This window comes from Melozone crissalis, unplaced genomic scaffold (genome assembly GCF_028551555.1).
Source record: "Melozone crissalis strain CALT ecotype California unplaced genomic scaffold, PUWL_Pcris_2 ptg000308l_1, whole genome shotgun sequence".
In the NCBI taxonomy this organism is placed as follows: domain Eukaryota; kingdom Metazoa; phylum Chordata; class Aves; order Passeriformes; family Passerellidae; genus Melozone; species Melozone crissalis.
The window spans coordinates 21,566-37,809 of NW_026536059.1; the positions used below are offsets into that span (position 1 = coordinate 21,566).

General features: G+C 64.9%; 2 protein-coding genes across 2 annotated transcripts; both read right to left on the minus strand.

Annotated features, from left to right (window-relative positions):
• Positions 1-1,044: 1,044 nt before the first annotated feature.
• On the minus strand, positions 1,045-10,419 carry DMWD (DM1 locus, WD repeat containing). Its single transcript, XM_054294683.1, has 4 exons — positions 10,090-10,419; positions 7,403-7,588; positions 3,749-4,912; positions 1,045-1,136 (listed from the first exon to the last, which is right to left on the minus strand). Exons 1-4 carry the CDS (start codon positions 10,417-10,419, stop codon positions 1,089-1,091), a joined length of 1,728 nt encoding a protein of 575 aa, XP_054150658.1. The 3' UTR covers positions 1,045-1,088.
• Positions 10,420-11,444: 1,025 nt separating this feature from the next.
• On the minus strand, positions 11,445-15,714 carry LOC128949823 (symplekin-like; the record flags this gene model as incomplete). The annotated part of the gene is made up of 5 exons (XM_054294684.1): positions 11,445-11,591; positions 12,110-12,313; positions 13,811-13,888; positions 15,081-15,555; positions 15,641-15,714. Coding segments are annotated over 5 exons (978 nt in total), but the record flags the coding sequence as incomplete, so codon positions are not given.
• Between the last annotated feature and the right edge of the window lie 530 nt (positions 15,715-16,244).

The following is a 16,244-nucleotide window of genomic DNA, read 5'->3' on the forward strand; positions in this document are numbered from 1 at the left end:
CAGTCCACCCCTGTGCCACCAGCACGTCCCTGCTGTGTCCCCAAGTGCCACCCAGCCTGTCTTTGTTCTTGTCCCCAAGTGCCACCCAGCGTGTCCCCGTTCTGTCCCCAAGTGCCACCCAGTGTCCCCAGTCCATCCCCGTGCCACCCAGTGTGTCCCTGCTCTGTCCCCAAGTGCCACCCAGCCTGTCTTTGTTCTTGTCCCCAAGTGCCACCCAGCGTCCCCAACCCATTCCTGTCCCACTGGCACGTCCCCAAACTGTCCCCAAGTGCCACCCAGCGTGTCCCCGTTCTGTCCCCAAGTGCCACCCAGCCTGTCCCCAATTCATGTGTGTCCCCATTCTGTCCCCAAGTGCCACCCCCCGATGTCCCCTCGATGTCCCCTCGGTGCCACCCGGGTGCCAAAAAGTCTCTTTAGTATAAATAAGGGGGGGGGGGGGAGGGGACGCGGTGGCCCCGCGGGGACAATAAAGTGACAAAGGCGGGGGGGGGGGGAGGGAGGGGACAGTGCCACCCTTGGGGACAAAGGGACAGCGGTGCCACCCTGGGGACAAGGGGACAGCGCGGGGACAGCGCCGGGGGGGGGCTCAGTAGTACGGGGGTGGCACCGCGGGTGACACGGGGGACCCTGGGGTGACACCCATGGGTGACACGGGTGACACCGGCGTGTCCTGGAGGGTGGCACAGGTGACACGGGAGTCCTTGAGGTGACACCCACGAGTGACACGGGTGACACCGGTGACACCGACAAGTCCTGGAGGGTGGCACAGGTGACACAGGTGACACCGGTGTGCCCTAGAGGGTGACACAGGTGACATTGGAGTGTCCTGGTGGGTGGCACAGGTGACCCAGGAGGTGACGCAGGTGACACTGCTGTCCTGGAGGGTGACACAGGTGACACCGGTGTGTCCTGGAGGGTGGCACAGGTGACCCAGGAGGTGACACAGGTGACACCGGCATGTCCTGGCGGGTGGCACAGGTGACACAGGTGGCCCGGGAGGTGACACAGGTGACACCGGCATGTCCTGGCGGGTGGCACAGGTGACACAGGTGGCCCGGGAGGTGACACAGGTGACACAGGTGACACAGCTACACCACGGTGCCACTCGGGGAGCCGCCGTTCTGCGAGGACAGGCCCTGCAGGGGGGAGGGGACAGCGGTGTCACCGCAGGGGGAGGGGACACACGCCACGCCCTGTGACGTCACCGCGGGGACACCCGGGGGATTTTCCCTCCCCCCCCCCGTCTCCAAAATCCGCGATTTGTCCCCCAAAAAAGTCAACCCAGACACCCCAAAATCCCCCCAAAACCACCCCAAATCCCACCCAGGACACCCCAAATCCCATCTGAGACCCCAAAATCCCCCCAAAACCACCCCAAATCCCCCCAAAGTCACCCCAAATTCCCTCCCGGATGCCCCCAGACTCACGGGGACCCTGTCACGATATGGCCCAGGTGCTGCTGGGACCCCAAATCCGCCCTAAATCACCCCAAAACCCCTCCCAGATGCCCCAGATCCCCTCCCGGAAACCCCAAATCCCCCCAAAACTACCCCAAATCCACTCCCGGAAACCCCAAATCCCCCCAAAACCACCTCAAATCCACTCCCGGAAACCCCAAATCCCCCCAAAACCACCCCAAATCCCCTCCCGGAAACCCCAAATCCCCCCAAAACCACCCCAAATCCACTCCCGGAAACCCCAAATCCCCCCAAAACCACCCCAAATCCCCTCCCAGAAACCCCAAATCCCCCCAAAACCACCCCAAATCCACTCCCGGAAACCCCAAATCCCCCCAAAACCACCCCAAATCCACTCCCGGAAACCCCAAATCCCCCCAAAACCACCTCAAATCCACTCCCGGAAACCCCAAATCCCCCCAAAACCACCCCAAATCCACTCCCGGAAACCCCAAATCCCCCCAAAACCACCTCAAATCCATTCCTGGACACTCTAAATCCCCCCAAAACCACCCCAAATCCACTCCCGGAAACCCCAAATCCCCCAAAACCACCCCAAATCCACTCCCGGAAACCCCAAATCCCCCAAAACCACCCCAAATCCCCTCCCAGAAACCCCAAATCCCCCCAAAACCACCTCAAATCCACTCCCGGAAACCCCAAATCCCCCCAAAACCACCCCAAATCCACTCCCGGAAACCCCAAATCCCCCCAAAACCACCCCAAATCCACTCCCGGAAACCCCAAATCCCCCCAAAACCACCCCAAATCCATTCCTGGACACTCCAAATCCCCCTCAAACCACCCCAAATCCCACCCAGGACATCCCGAATCCCACCCAGGACACCCCGAATCCAATCCTGGACACCCCCAAATCCCCCCAAAGTCACCCCAAATTCCCTCCCGGACCCCCCCAGACTCACGGGGATCCCCGGGGACAGACGAGCCTGTCCCGACAGACTGTCACGATACCAACCTGGAGCTCCTGGCACCCCAAATCCCCCCTCAAACACCCCAAATCCCATCTGAGACCCCCAAAATCCCCTCGGAGCCCCCTGCCCGCACTCACAGAGACCCCCGGCCTTGCCCAGGTGCAGGTGAGCCCCTCCTGGCAGCTGTCACCATGCACACCTGCAGCTCCTGGCACCCCAAATGTCCCCTAAACCCCCCCAAATCCCATCTGAGACCCCCCAAAATCCCCCCAAATCCCCTCGGAGCCCCCTGCCCGCACTCACAGAGACCCCCGGCCTTGCCCAGGTGCAGGCGAGCCCCTCCTGGCAGCTGTCACCATACACACCTGCAGCTCCTGGCACCCCAAATCCCCCCTCAAACACCCCAAATCCATTCTAAACCTCCCCTAAACCCCCCAAAACTCCCCCAAATCCCCTCGGAGCCCCCTGCCCGCACTCACAGAGACCCCCGGCCTTGCCCAGGTGCAGGCGAGCCCCTCCTGGCAGCTGTCACCATGCACACCTGCAGCTCCTGGCACCCCAAATGTCCCCTAAACCCCCCCAAATCCCATCTGAGACCCCCCAAAATCCCCCCAAATCCCCTCGGAGCCCCCTGCCCGCACTCACAGAGACCCCCGGCCTTGCCCAGGTGCAGATGAGCCCCTCCTGGCAGCTGTCACCATGCACACCTGCAGCTCCTGGCACCCCAAATCCCATCCCAGACACCCTAAAACCCCCCTCAAACACCCCAAATCCCCTCTAAACCCCCCAAAATCCCCCCAAATCCCCTCGGAGCCCCCTGCCCGCACTCACAGAGACCCCCGGCCTTGCCCAGGTGCAGGCGAGCCCCTCCTGGCAGCTGTCACCATACACACCTGGATATCCTGGCACCCCAAATGTCCCCTAAACCCCCCCAAATCCCATCTGAGACCCCCCAAAATCCCCCCAAATCCCCTCGGAGCCCCCTGCCCGCACTCACAGAGACCCCCGGCCGTGCCCAGGTGCAGGCGAGCCCCTCCTGGCAGCTGTCACCATGCACACCTGCAGCTCCTGGCACCCCAAATCCCATCCCAGACACCCTAAAACCCCCCTCAAACACCCCAAATCCCCTCTAAACCCCCCAAAATCCCCCCAAATCCCCTCGGGGATCCCTCCCCAGACTCACAGAGACCCCCGGCCTTGCCCAGGTGCAGGCGAGCCCCTCCTGGCAGCTGTCACCATACACACCTGGATATCCTGGCACCCCAAATCCCCCCTCAAACACCCCAAATCCATTCTAAACCTCCCCTAAACCCCCCAAAATCCCCCCAAATCCCCTCGGGGACCCCTCCCCAGACTCACAGAGACCCCGGGCCGCGCCCAGGTGCAGATGAGCCCCTCCTGGCACGCCGTCACGATGCAATCCTCCAGGAAGAGCAGCACCGTCAGCCTCTCCTGGGCGATCTTCTTGCACACCAGCGGCTCCAGCAGCGGCACCTCGTGCAGCCGCGGGCACAGCGCCGTGCCCAGCACCTTGGCCGAGTCCAGGGCCCCTCCCCGCGACCCCGGCCCGCTTTGGGGAGGGGGCTTCTCGGCGTTATTGCCGCCCCCTCCTCCCCGGCTGATGTTGCCCAGGCTGTGGTAACGTTTGTGCTCCTTCTCGGCCGCCCCTCGGGGGTCGCGCAGGGTCAGCGTGGCGAAACGCCCCACGCTCAGCACCGGGGGGACGCGGGGCGACATCTGGGGGCCCCCGCCGGGCTGCGGGAGGCTGTTGGAGCGGGAGAGGGAGCGCGGCAGCCCCGGCACGGAAGGCGGGGGCGGTCCCGGCGGCTCCTCCCCGGTAACGGCGGCGGGGCGGGAGCGGGGAGGCGGCGGCCGCGGCTCCAGCACGTCCTCGGTGAGGTCCCACAGGCAGAACTGCGTGTCCTGGCCGGCCGAGCCGAAGCGGTAGGTGACGCTCGGCGGGTCCTCGGGGCCGTCCCCGTGCCTGTCCCCCTGCCCGTCGGGCGGCGTGAAGGGATCGAACGCCACCGCGTTCACCCACGACTTGTGGCCGTGCCCTCGGGCCACCACCCGGCCCTCGGCGAACGACCACACGGTGACCAGGTCGTCTTCCCCACCGGTGACCACGTAGCGGCCGTCGGGGCTCCAGCAGACGCAGAGCAGCCCCCCGAAGTAGCTCCTCATCATGCCCTGGAGCAGCATGGAGGAGAAGTGGAACACCCTGAGCACGCCGTCCTGGCTGACGCAGGCCAGCGAGCGCCCGTCCGGCGAGAAGGCGAACTCGTTGAGCGGCCCCGAGCCCACGGCCCACTTCAGCAGCGGGTTCCTGGGCGTCTTGCTCTTGCAGGAGAAGACCCTGAAGCCTTCTCCCTGCGTCACCAGCGTGTACTGCGGGCTGGTGGCCCCGCAGGGTTGTTCCGAGTCGTACAGGTACAGGTGGCCGCTGGCGTGCGACGCCAGGAACAGGCGCTCCGTGTCCGGCAGCCACCGGACCAGCGTCACCTTGGACTTGTCGATCAGGCGCTGGAGGGGTTAAAAAGGAAAATGAGGGTCGGTGGAGGGTCTGGAGGGGGTTGTGGTGGGTCTGGGGAGGTTCTGGGGGGTCCCATGGGGGGGTCTTGAAGGGGTTGTGGTGGGTCTGGGGAGGTTCTGGGGGGTCCCATGGGGGAGCTCAAGGGGTTCCTGGTGGTCCCAGGGGGTTTATGGTGGCTCTGGAGGGATCCTGGTGGTCCCATGGGTGATCTCAAGGGGTTCCTGGTGGTCCCATGGGGGATCTAAAGGGGTTCCTGATGGTCCTAGAGGGGATCTTGAGGGGTTCCTGGTGGCCCTGAGGAGGTCCTGGTGGTCCCATGGGTGATCTCAAGGGGTTCCTGGTGGTCCCATGGGTGATCTCAAGGGGTTCCTGGTGATCCCAAGGCGCTCCTGGTGGTCCTGGGGATGTTCTGGTGGTCCCATTGGGGGGTCTTGAAGGGGTTGTGGTGGGTCTGGGGAGGTTCTGGGGGTCCCATGGGGGGATCTCAAGGGGTTCCTGGTGGCCCTGGTGGTCCTATGGAGGAAGCCACGGGGTTCCTGGTGGTCCCATGGGGGATCTCAAGGGGTTCCTGGTGGTCCCATGGGTGATCTCAAGGGGTTCTTGGTGGTCCCAAAGGGTTCCTGGTGGCCCCGGGGAGGTTCTGGTGGTCCCATTGGGGGGTCTTGAGGGGGTTGTGGTGCGTCTGGGGAGGTTCTGGGGGTTCCATGGTGGATCTCAAGGGGTTCCTGGTGGCCCTGGTGGTCCTAGGGAGGAAGCCATGGGGTTCCTGGTGGTCCCATGGGGGATCTCGAGGGGTTCCTGGTGGTCCCATGGGGGATCTAAAGGGGTTCCTGATGGTCCTAGAGGGGATCTTGAGGGGTTCCTGGTGGCCCTGAGGAGGTCCTGGTGGTCCCATGGGTGATCTCAAGGGGTTCCTGGTGATCCCAAGGCACTCCTGGTGGTCCTGGGGATGTTCTGGTGGTCCCATTGGGGGGTCTTGAAGGGGTTGTGGTGGGTCTGGGGAGGTTCTGGGGGTCCCATCAGGGGATCTCAAGGGGTTCCTGGTGGCCCTGGTGGTCCTATGGAGGAAGCCACGGGGTTCCTGGTGGTCCCATGCAGGATCTCAAGGGGTTCCTGGTGGTCCCATGGGTGATCTCAAGGGGTTCTTGGTGGTCCCAAAGGGTTCCTGGTGGCCCCGGGGAGGTTCTGGTGGTCCCATTGGGGGGTCTTGAGGGGGTTGTGGTGGGTCTGGGGAGGTTCTGGGGGTCCCATGGTGGATCTAAAGGGGTTCCTGGTGGTCCCATGGGGGATCTCAAGGGGTTCCTGGTGGTCCCATGGGGGATCTCGAGGGGTTCCTGGTGGCCCTGGGGGGATTCTAGTGGCCCTATGGTAGCCCTCTTCGTCCCATGAGTGATCCCAAGGGGTTCCTGGTGGTCCCAAGGGGGTTCCTGGTGGCCCTGGGGAGGTCCTGGTGGTCCCATGGAGGATCTCAAGGGGTTCCTGGTGGCCCTATGGTGGCCCTACTGGTCTCATGGGTGATACCAAGGGGTTCCTGGTGGTCCCATGGGGGATCATGAGGGCTTCATGGTGGTCCCATGGAGTTCCTGGTGGTCCCATGGGGTATCTCAAGGGGTTTCTGGTGGTCCTATGGGTGATCCTGAAGGATTCATGGTGACCCCAGGGAAGTCCTGGTGGTCCCATGGGGGATCCCTAGGGGTTCCTGGTGGTCCCATGGGGGATCCCAAGGGGTTCCTGGTGGTCCCATGGGGGATCCTGAGGGGTTCCTGGTGGCCCTATGGAGGATCCCATGGGGTTCCTGGTGGTCCTATGGTGGCCCTGCTGGTCCCACAGTGCTCCCAAGGAGTTCCTGGTGGTCCCATGGGTGATCCCAAGGCATTCCTGATGGCCCTGGTGGTCCTATGGTGGAAACCAAGGGGTTCCTGGTGGCCCTGGGGAGGTCCTGGTGGTCCCATGAAGGATCTCAAGGGGTTCTTGCTGGTCCCACGGGTAATCCCAAGGGGTTCCTGGTGGCCCTGGTGAGGTTCTGGTGGTCCCATGGAATTCCTGGTGGCCCTGGTGAGGTTCTGGTGGTCCCATGGGGTTCCTGGTGGCCCTGGGGAGGTTCTGGTGGTCCCATGGGGTTCCTGGTGGCCCTGGGGAGGTTCTGGTGGTCCCATGGGGTTCCTAATGGGTTCCTGGTGGCCCTGCTGGTCCCATGGGTGATCCCAAAGGGTTCCCGGTGGTCCCATGGGGTTCCTGGTGGCCCTGGGGACGTCCTGGTGGTCCCATGGGGTTCCTGGTGGCCCCATGGCGGCCCTGCTGGTCCCACAGTGCTCCCACGGGGTTCCTGGTGGTCCCATGGGGTTCCTAATGGGTTGCTGGTGGCCCCGGTGGCCCCATGGCGGCCCTGCCGGTCCCACAGAGCTCCCAAGGTTTCCCGGTGTCCCCGAGGTGTCCCCGGTGTCCCCAGCGTCCCCGAGGTGTCCCCGGTGTGCGCCGACCTCCTCGTTGAAGAGCCGCCCGGCGCTGTCCTTCTTGGCCAGGTCCAGGTACTGCACCTGCCCGGCCGAGAAGCCGACGAGCAGCGCCAGGGTCTCGGTGCCCGCCGTGAACTGGTTGAAGTCGTGGCACGTGGGCTGCGTGCCCTTGTACACGCGCTTGTCGATGGGACGCTGCAGGTCCAGCGCCTGCGGGGACACGGGGACACTGGCACCGGAGGGGTGGCACTGGCACTGTCCTGGTCATTGGCACTGTCACTGGCACTGGAGGGGTGGCATTGTCACTGTCCTGGTCATTGGCACTGTCACTGGAGGGGTGGCACTGGCACCGGAGGGGTGGCACTGGCACTGGCAGGGTGGCACTGGCACCGGAGGGGTGGCACTGGCACTGTCCTGGTCATTGGCACTGTCACTGGCACTGGAGGGGTGGCATTGTCACTGTCCTGGTCATTGGCACTGTCACTGTCACCGGAGGGGTGGCACTGGCACCGGAGGGGTGGCATTGTCACTGTCCTGGTCATTGGCACTGTCACTGGAGGGGTGGCACTGGCACCGGAGGGGTGGCACTGGCACTGGCAGGGTGGCACTGGCACCGGAGGGGTGGCACTGGCACTGTCCTGGTCATTGGCACTGTCACTGTCACCGGAGGGGTGGCACTGGCACCGGAGGGGTGGCACTGGCACTGTCCTGGTCATTGGCACTGTCACTGTCACCGGAGGGGTGGCACTGGCACCGGAGGGGTGGCACTGGCACTGGCAGGGTGGCACTGTCACTGTCACCGGAGGGGTGGCACTGGCACCGGAGGGGTGGCACTGGCACTGTCCTGGTCATTGGCACTGTCACTGTCACCGGAGGGGTGGCACTGGCACCGGAGGGGTGGCACTGGCACTGTCCTGGTCATTGGCACTGTCACTGTCACCGGAGGGGTGGCACTGGCACCGGAGGGGTGGCACTGGCACTGTCCTGGTCATTGGCACTGTCCTGGTCATTGGCACTGTCACTGGAGGGGTGGCACTGGCACCGGAGGGGTGGCACTGGCACTGGCAGGGTGGCACTGGCACCGGAGGGGTGGCACTGGCACTGTCCTGGTCATTGGCACTGTCACTGTCACCGGAGGGGTGGCACTGGCACCGGAGGGGTGGCACTGGCACTGTCCTGGTCACTGGCACTGTCACTGTCACCGGAGGGGTGGCACTGGCACCGGAGGGGTGGCACTGGCACTGGCAGGGTGGCACTGGCACCGGAGGGGTGGCACTGGCACTGTCCTGGTCATTGGCACTGTCACTGTCACCGGAGGGGTGGCACTGGCACTGGCAGGGTGACACTGGCACTGGCAGGGTGGCAGTGGCACTGGCAGGGTGGCACTGGCACCAGAGGGATGGCACTGGCACTGTCCTGGTCATTGGCACCGGCAGAGTGGCACTGGCACTGGCGGGGTGGCACTGGCACCGGAGGGGTGGCATTGGCTCCGGCAGGGTGGCACTGGCACTGTCCTGGTCACTGGCACTGTCACTGTCACTGGTGGGGTGGCACTGTCACTGCCCTGGTCATTGGCACTGGCACTGGCATGGTAGCACTGGCACCTGTGCAGTGGCACTGGCACAGTGGCACTGGCACTGGTGGGGTGGCACTGTCACTGCCCTGGTCATTGGCACTGTCACTGGCACCCGGGAAGTGGCACTGGCACCCCTGAGGTGGCACTGGCACCGGCAGGGTGACAGTGGTGCTGTCCCGGTCATTGGCACTGTCACTGGCACCAGAGGGGTGGCACTGGCACCCCTGAAGTGACACTGGCACCGGCAGGGTGGCACTGGCACTGTCCTGGTCATTGTCACTGTCAGGGTGGCACTGTCACTGTCCTGGTCATTGGCACCCGTGGGGTGGCACTGGCACCGACAGGGTGGCACTGTCACTGTCCTGGTCATTGGCACCCATGGGGTGGCACTGGCACCGACAGGGTGGCACTGTCACTGTCCTGGTCATTGGCACCCGTGGGGTGGCACTGGCACCGACAGGGTGGCACTGTCACTGGCATGGTCATTGGCACTGGCACCCGGGAAGCGGCACTGGCACCCCTGAAGTGACACTGGCACTGGCAGGGTGGCACTGTCACTGTCCTGGTCATTGGCACTGTCAGGGTGGCACTGGCACGGGCACCAGCACTGCCAGGGGATGTCCCTGGGGTCACTGTCACCGTCCTGGGGTCACCGTCACCAACTCTGGGGTCACTGTCACCAACCTTGGAGTCACTGTCACCAAACTGGGGTCACTGTCACCAACCTTGGGGTCACTGTCACCAACCTTGGAGTCACTGTCACCAACCCTGAGGTCACTGTCACCAACCCTGGGGTCACTGTCACCAAACTGGGGTCACTGTCACCAACCCTGGGGTCACTGTCACTGTCCTGGGGTCACTGTCACCAAACTGGGGTCACTGTCACCAACCCTGGGGTCACTGTCACTGTCTTGGGGTCACTGTCACCAACCCTGGGGTCACTGTCACCAGCCTGGGGTCACCTTTGCCCCTCAATCCCCCCGTTATTCCCCCGGTTCTCTCCCGTTACTCTCCCGTTATTCCCCCAGTTCTCTCCAGCTTCTCCCCCCGTTCTCCCTCGTTTTCTCCCCCCGCTTCTCTCCCCGTTATGCCCCCGGTGCTCCCCCCGGTTCTCTCCCCCGTTCTCCCCCGTTACCCTCCGGCTGCCGCGTCCCCCGCTGCCCGTCCCTCCGTAGAAATGCAGCTCCCTGCCGAGATTACAGCACACTCGGCTCCGCTCTGCGGCTCCCCCGGGCGGGCTCCGGCTCCGGGCCAGCCTCACCACCGAGAGCCGAACCGGCGGCAGCGCCCCGGGGCCCGGCGGGGCAGGCCCGGCCGGGGCTGAGGCGGAGGAGGCGGCGGCGGCGGCGGGGCCCAGCAGGCGGTAGGAGCCCTCGCGGGTGCGGAAGCGGCTCTTGAGCTCCGGAGCGGCCGCGGGAGGCTCGGCCGGGCCCGGGCCCGCCGCCGCCGCCGCCGCCGCCGCCATGGCCGCCGGAAGCCGCCTCAGGAGCGGGCGGGAGCGGCCATGGCCGCCATGGCGGCGCTGAGTCAGCGAGGCCACGCCCACTGGAGAGGGTGGGCCACGCCCATGGAGGTGTGACTGACCAATCAAGGCGTGAGGAGGGAAGGGACACGCCCATTTAGAGGGGAGGGAGGGTCGATATAAAGGATGGGCACGCCCCTGAGTGGTGGCCACGCCACAAAATATGGAAGCCACGCCTCTAGTTGAGACCACGCCCATGAGTGGCGAAAACCACGCCCCAAAACAAGGAGACCACGCCCCCAAAATGAAGCCACACCTATTATGGAAACCACACCCCCAAAACATGGCAACCACGCCCCCAAATGAAGCCACATCTCTGAGTGGCAGAAGCCACGCCCCCAAAATAGGAACCACGCCCCCAAACTGAAACCACGCCCCTGATTGACATAGATCCCACCCCCAAACATGAAGGCCACACCCTCAAAACGAGACCACACCCCTCCAAACGAGACCCCACCAATTAGTGGAAGAAGCCACGCCCCAAACCATAGAGACCACGCCCCCAAAATGAAACCACGCCCCCAGTTAACACTAAGCCCATGCCAAAATTGGGGAAACCCCGCCCAAGCCGCGCCCATCCAAAAACAACTCCACCCCCTAATTTGCATCCCCAAAACTCACCCCCTTTGGGGCAAAACCCCACCTGGCCACACCCACCATGAAGCCACGCCCCTTTTCCTTTTGGCACTGTCCCCAAAAACCACCCAGGACCCCCCAAAATCCATCCCAGACCCCCCAAAAACCAGCCAGGATCCCCCCAAAACCACCTAGGACACCCCAAACCCAGCCAGGACCCCCAAAACCACCCAAACCCACCCAGGAGCCCCCCGAACACCATCCAGCCCCCCTCCAAAATCATCCAGGACCCCCCAAAAACCACTCAGGACCCCGAAGCTCCGCCCACACCTTTATTGAGCCCCTCCCCCACATTTCGGGGTGGGGGTCTCGGGGGTGGCCCCACCCCCCCCTCAGCCCTCGGAGGGACCCTCGGGGACCCCGCCCGGGGGGGGGCTCTGGGTGCCGGGGGGGGGCGGCTCCGACGAGGGGGGGCTGGGGGGCGGGGCCTCGCCGGGAGGGGGGAGGGGCTGGGGGGGCTCCGTGCCCGCGGGGGGGTCCTGGGAAAGGGGGGGGGGGGGGGGGAGAGAAAAGAGAGGAGGGAGGGGTTAGGAATGAACCGCCCCCTCCCCAAATGAAGGTCAGAAATTCCCCTCCCCCTCCCCAAAATGAGGGTCAGAAATTCCCCTCCCCCTCCCCAAAATGGGAGGTTAGAAATTGGCCCTCCCCCTCCCCAAAATTAAGGTCAGAAACTGCCCCTCCCCAATTCGGGGGTCAGAAATGCCCCTCCCCCTCCCCAAATTGGGGGGTCAGAAAATGCCCCTCCCCCTCCCCAAATTAAGGTTGAAAATGCCCTTCCCCCTCCCCAAAACGGGGGTCCGAAATTGCCCCTCCCCCTCCCCAAAAGGGGGGATCGGAAATGCCCCGCCCCCCCGTCCCCAAAATGCCCCTCCCCCTCCCCAAAATGAGGGTCAGAAATGCCCCTCCCCAAATCGCCCCTCCCCCTCCCCAGGATTGCCCCTCCCCAAAATGGGGTTCGGAGCCCCTCCCCCTCCCCAAACTGCCCCCCCTCCCCCACCTTGGGCGTGTCCAGGGCGGGGTCCGGGGGGGACGCGTCCCCTCCCCCCCCCGAGCTCTCCTCATCCTCGGCGGCGCTGATGAAGATCGGGGGGGGCTCCAGCAGCTCCGGGGGGGCTCCCTCGGGGGGGGGAGGGGAGCCGGGACCCCCCCCCTTGGCCTTGGGGTCCTCCTCGGAGCCCGGGGGGCGCTTGGGGGGCTTCTCCTGGGGGCGGCGAGGGCGTGGTGGCACCCGGGGACACCCCTGTGCCCACCTGGGCAGGTGTCCCCATGTCCCATTCCTGTTCCTTTGTGCCCACCTGTGCCCACCCGGGGACACCTCTGTGCCCACCTGTCCAGGTGTCCCCATGTCCCTGTGTCCCCATGTCCCAGTCCTGTTCCTTTGTGCCCACCTGTGCCCACCCGGGGACACCTCTGTGCCCACCTGTCCAGGTGTCCCCATGTCCCTGTGTCCCCATGTCCCAGTCCTGTTCCTTTGTGCCCACCTGTGCCCACCCGGGGACACCTCTGTGCCCACCTGTCCAGGTGTCCCCATGTCCCTGTGTCCCCATGTCCCATTCCTGTTCCTCTGTGCCCACCTGTGCCCACCCGGGGACACCTCTGTGCCCACCTGTCCGGGTGTCCCCATGTCCCTGTGTCCTCATGTCCCATTCCTGTTCCTTTGTGCCCACCTGTGCCCACCTGGGGACACCTCTGTGCCCACCTGTGCCCACCCGGGGACACCTCTGTGCCCACCTGTCCAGGTGTCCCCATGTCCCTGTGTCCCCATGTCCCAGTCCTGTTCCTTTGTGCCCACCTGTGCCCACCCGGGGACACCTCTGTGCCCACCTGTCCAGGTGTCCCCATGTCCCTGTGTCCCCATGTCCCAGTCCTGTTCCTTTGTGCCCACCTGTGCCCACCCGGGGACACCTCTGTGCCCACCTGTCCAGGTGTCCCCATGTCCCTGTGTCCTCATGTCCCATTCCTGTTCCTCTGTGCCCACCTGGGGACACCTCTGTGCCCACCTGTGCCCACCCGGGGACACCTCTGTGCCCACCTGTCCAGGTGTCCCCATGTCCCTGTGTCCTCATGTCCCTCTGTCCACACCTCTCCAGGTGTCCCCATGTCCCTCTGTGCCCACCTGTCCCCACCTGTGCAGGTGTCCCCATGTTCCCCTCCTGTCCCTCTGTGCCCACCTGTCCAGGTGTCCCCATATGCCCCCCATGTCCCTGTCCCCACCTGTCCAGGTATCCCCATGTCCCCCTCCTGTCCCTCTGTTCCCACCTGTGCCCACCTGGGCAGGTGTCACCATGTCCCCACCTCTCCAGGTGTCCCCACATCCCTCTGTGCCCACCTGTCCAGGTGTCCCCTGGTGCCTCTGTGCCCACCTGTCCAGGTGTCCCCATGTCCCCTCCAAGTGTCCCATGTCCCCCCCAGGTGTCCCCATGTCCCCCCCAGGTGTCCCCACCTCCCCAGGTGTCCCCATGTCCCCCCCAGGTGTCCCCACCTCTCCAGGTGTCCCCACCTCTCCAGGTGTCCCCTTTGTCCCCTCCCATGCCCCTTCCCCTATCCCTGTCCTCACCTCCCCAGGTGTCCCCATGTCCCCTCCCGCTGTCCCCATGTCCCCCCCAGGTGTCCCCATGTCCCCTCCAGGTGTCCCCATGTCCCCCCCAGGTGTCCCCACCTCCCCAGGTGTCCCCATGTCCCCCCCAGGTGTCCCCACCTCTCCAGGTGTCCCCTCGGGCTCGTGGCGCGTGGTGGCCTCCAGGATGGCCATGGTGGACAGGGGGATGTGCGCTTGCTGTCACCGAGAGGGGACACACGGGGAGGGGACAGGTGTGACATCCCTGGGGGTGGCACCTGTCCCCAGAGTGTCACCTGTCCCTGGCAGTGTCACCTGTCCCTGGGGGTGTGACATCACTGCGAGTGTCACCTGTCCCCGGGAGTGGCACCTGTCCCTGGGGGTGCGACATCCCTGGGGGTGGCACCTGTCCCCAGGAGTGTCACCTGTCCAAAGCTTGTCACCTTTCCCCTGGGCACATCCCCTGTACCCTGGGGGATGTCACCTGTCCCCAAGGGGATGTCACCTGTCCCCAGAGGTGTCACCTGGTCACCTGTGCCCAGGTGCTGTCACCTGTCCCTCACCTGGTGGGGGGTGAGGGCGCGCACGTGGCTCAGCAGGGGCTCCGGGCACTGTCACCCCCATCCCATGGCTGTCCCCCATCCCAGGGCTGTCCCCCATCCCAGGGCTGTCCCCCATGCCCAGGTGTGTCACCCGTCCCAGGTAATGTCACCTGGTGGGGGGTGAGGGCGCGCACGTGGCTCAGCAGGGGCTCCGGGCACTGTCACCCCCATGCCAGGGCTGTCCCCCATGCCCAGGGCTGTCCCCCATGCCCAGGTGTGTCACCTGTCCCAGGTAATGTCACCTGGTGGGGGGTGAGGGCGCGCACGTGGCTCAGCAGGGGCTCCGGGCACTGTCACCCCCATCCCAGGGCTGTCCCCCATCCCATGGGCTGTCCCCATGCCCAGGCGATGTCACCTGTCCCCAGGTGTGTCACCTGTCCCAGGTAATGTCACCTGGTGCGGGGTGAGGGCGCGCACGTGGCTCAGCAGGGGCTCTGGGCACTGTCACCCCCATGCCCAGGGCTGTCCCCCATCCCATGGGCTGTCCCCATGCCCAGGTGTGTCACCCGTCCCAGGTAATGTCACCTGGTGCGGGGTGAGGGCGCGCACGTGGCTCAGCAGGGGCTCCGGGCACTGTCACCCCCATCCCAGGGCTGTCCCCCATCCCATGGGCTGTTCCCCATGCCCAGGCCGTGTCACCTGTCCCCAGGTGTGTCACCTGTCCCAGGTAATGTCACCTGGTGGGGGGTGAGGGCGCGCACGTGGCTCAGCAGGGGCTCCGGGCACTGTCACCCCCATGCCAGGGCTGTCCCCCATGCCCAGGGCTGTCCCCCATGCCCAGGTGTGTCACCTGTCCCAGGTAATGTCACCTGGTGCGGGGTGAGGGCGCGCACGTGGCTCAGCAGGGGCTCCCGCAGCTCCGGGCACTTCTCGAAGACGGCGGCGAGCTGGGGCGGGGGCAGCTGCAGAACCACCTGGAAGGACTGCGGCTTGGTGCGCTGGCAGCACTTGATGAACCCCTCCCACACCTTGGGGTACTTCCACACCTGCACAGACACACCTGAGAGTGAGCAGGGACACCTGGGACACACCTGGGACACCTGGGGGTCACCTGGGACACCCCTGCGGCTTGGTGCGCTGGCAGCACTTGATGAACCCCTCCCACACCTTGGGGTACTTCCACACCTGCACAGACACACCTGAGAGTGAGCAGGGACACCTGGGACACACCTGGGACACCTGAGAGTGAGCAATGTCACCTGGGGGTCACCTGGGACACCCCTGCGGCTTGGTGCGCTGGCAGCACTTGATGAACCCCTCCCACACCTTGGGGTACTTCCACACCTGCACAGACACACCTGAGAGTGAGCAGGGACACCTGGGACACACCTGGGACACCTGAGAGTGAGCAATGTCACCTGGGGGTCACCTGGGACACCCCTGCGGCTTGGGGCGCTGGCAGCACTTGATGAACCCCTCCCACACCTTGGGGTACTTCCACACCTGCACAGACACACCTGGGGTCACACCTGAGACACACCTGAGAGTGAGCAGGGACACCTGGGACACACCTGGGGTCAGCAGTGTCACCTGAGAGTGAGCAATGTCACCTGGGACACACCTGAGACACCTGGGGGTCACCTGAGACACCTGGGACACACCTGAGACACTTGGGGGTCACCTGAGTCACCTGGGACACATCTGAGACACCTGGGACACACCTGAGACACTTGGGGGTCACCTGAGTCACCTGGGACACATCTGAGACACCTGGGACACACCTGAGACACTTGGGGGTCACCTGAGTCACCTGGGACACACCTGGGGCTCACCTGGGGTCAGCACTTGATGGACCCTTCACACTCCTTGGGGTACTGACACACCTGGGGGCGAGTCAGGACTTTTTCAGGAATTTTGGGGTGATTTCAGGGGATTTTGGGGCCCCAGACCCGTTTCATGATGAGCCTGGACAGGATGTTCCTGACGGAGCCTGGATCACCGTGAGCATCGGGGATTTTGGGGTGAATTTTGGG

Bases quoted from the DNA above. Each gene is read 5' to 3' on its own strand.
- DMWD (XM_054294683.1), bottom strand. From the start codon at position 10,419: ATGGCGGCGGCGGCGGCGGCGGCGGCGGGCCCGGGCCCGGCCGAGCCT. The intron at 7,589-10,089 runs GTAACGGGGGAG...GTGTCCCCGCAG, and splicing joins GGGGACGCGGCAGCCGGAGG to GCGCTGGACCTGCAGCGTCC. The intron at 4,913-7,402 runs GTCGGCGCACAC...TAACCCCTCCAG, and splicing joins GGCGGCTCTTCAACGAGGAG to CGCCTGATCGACAAGTCCAA.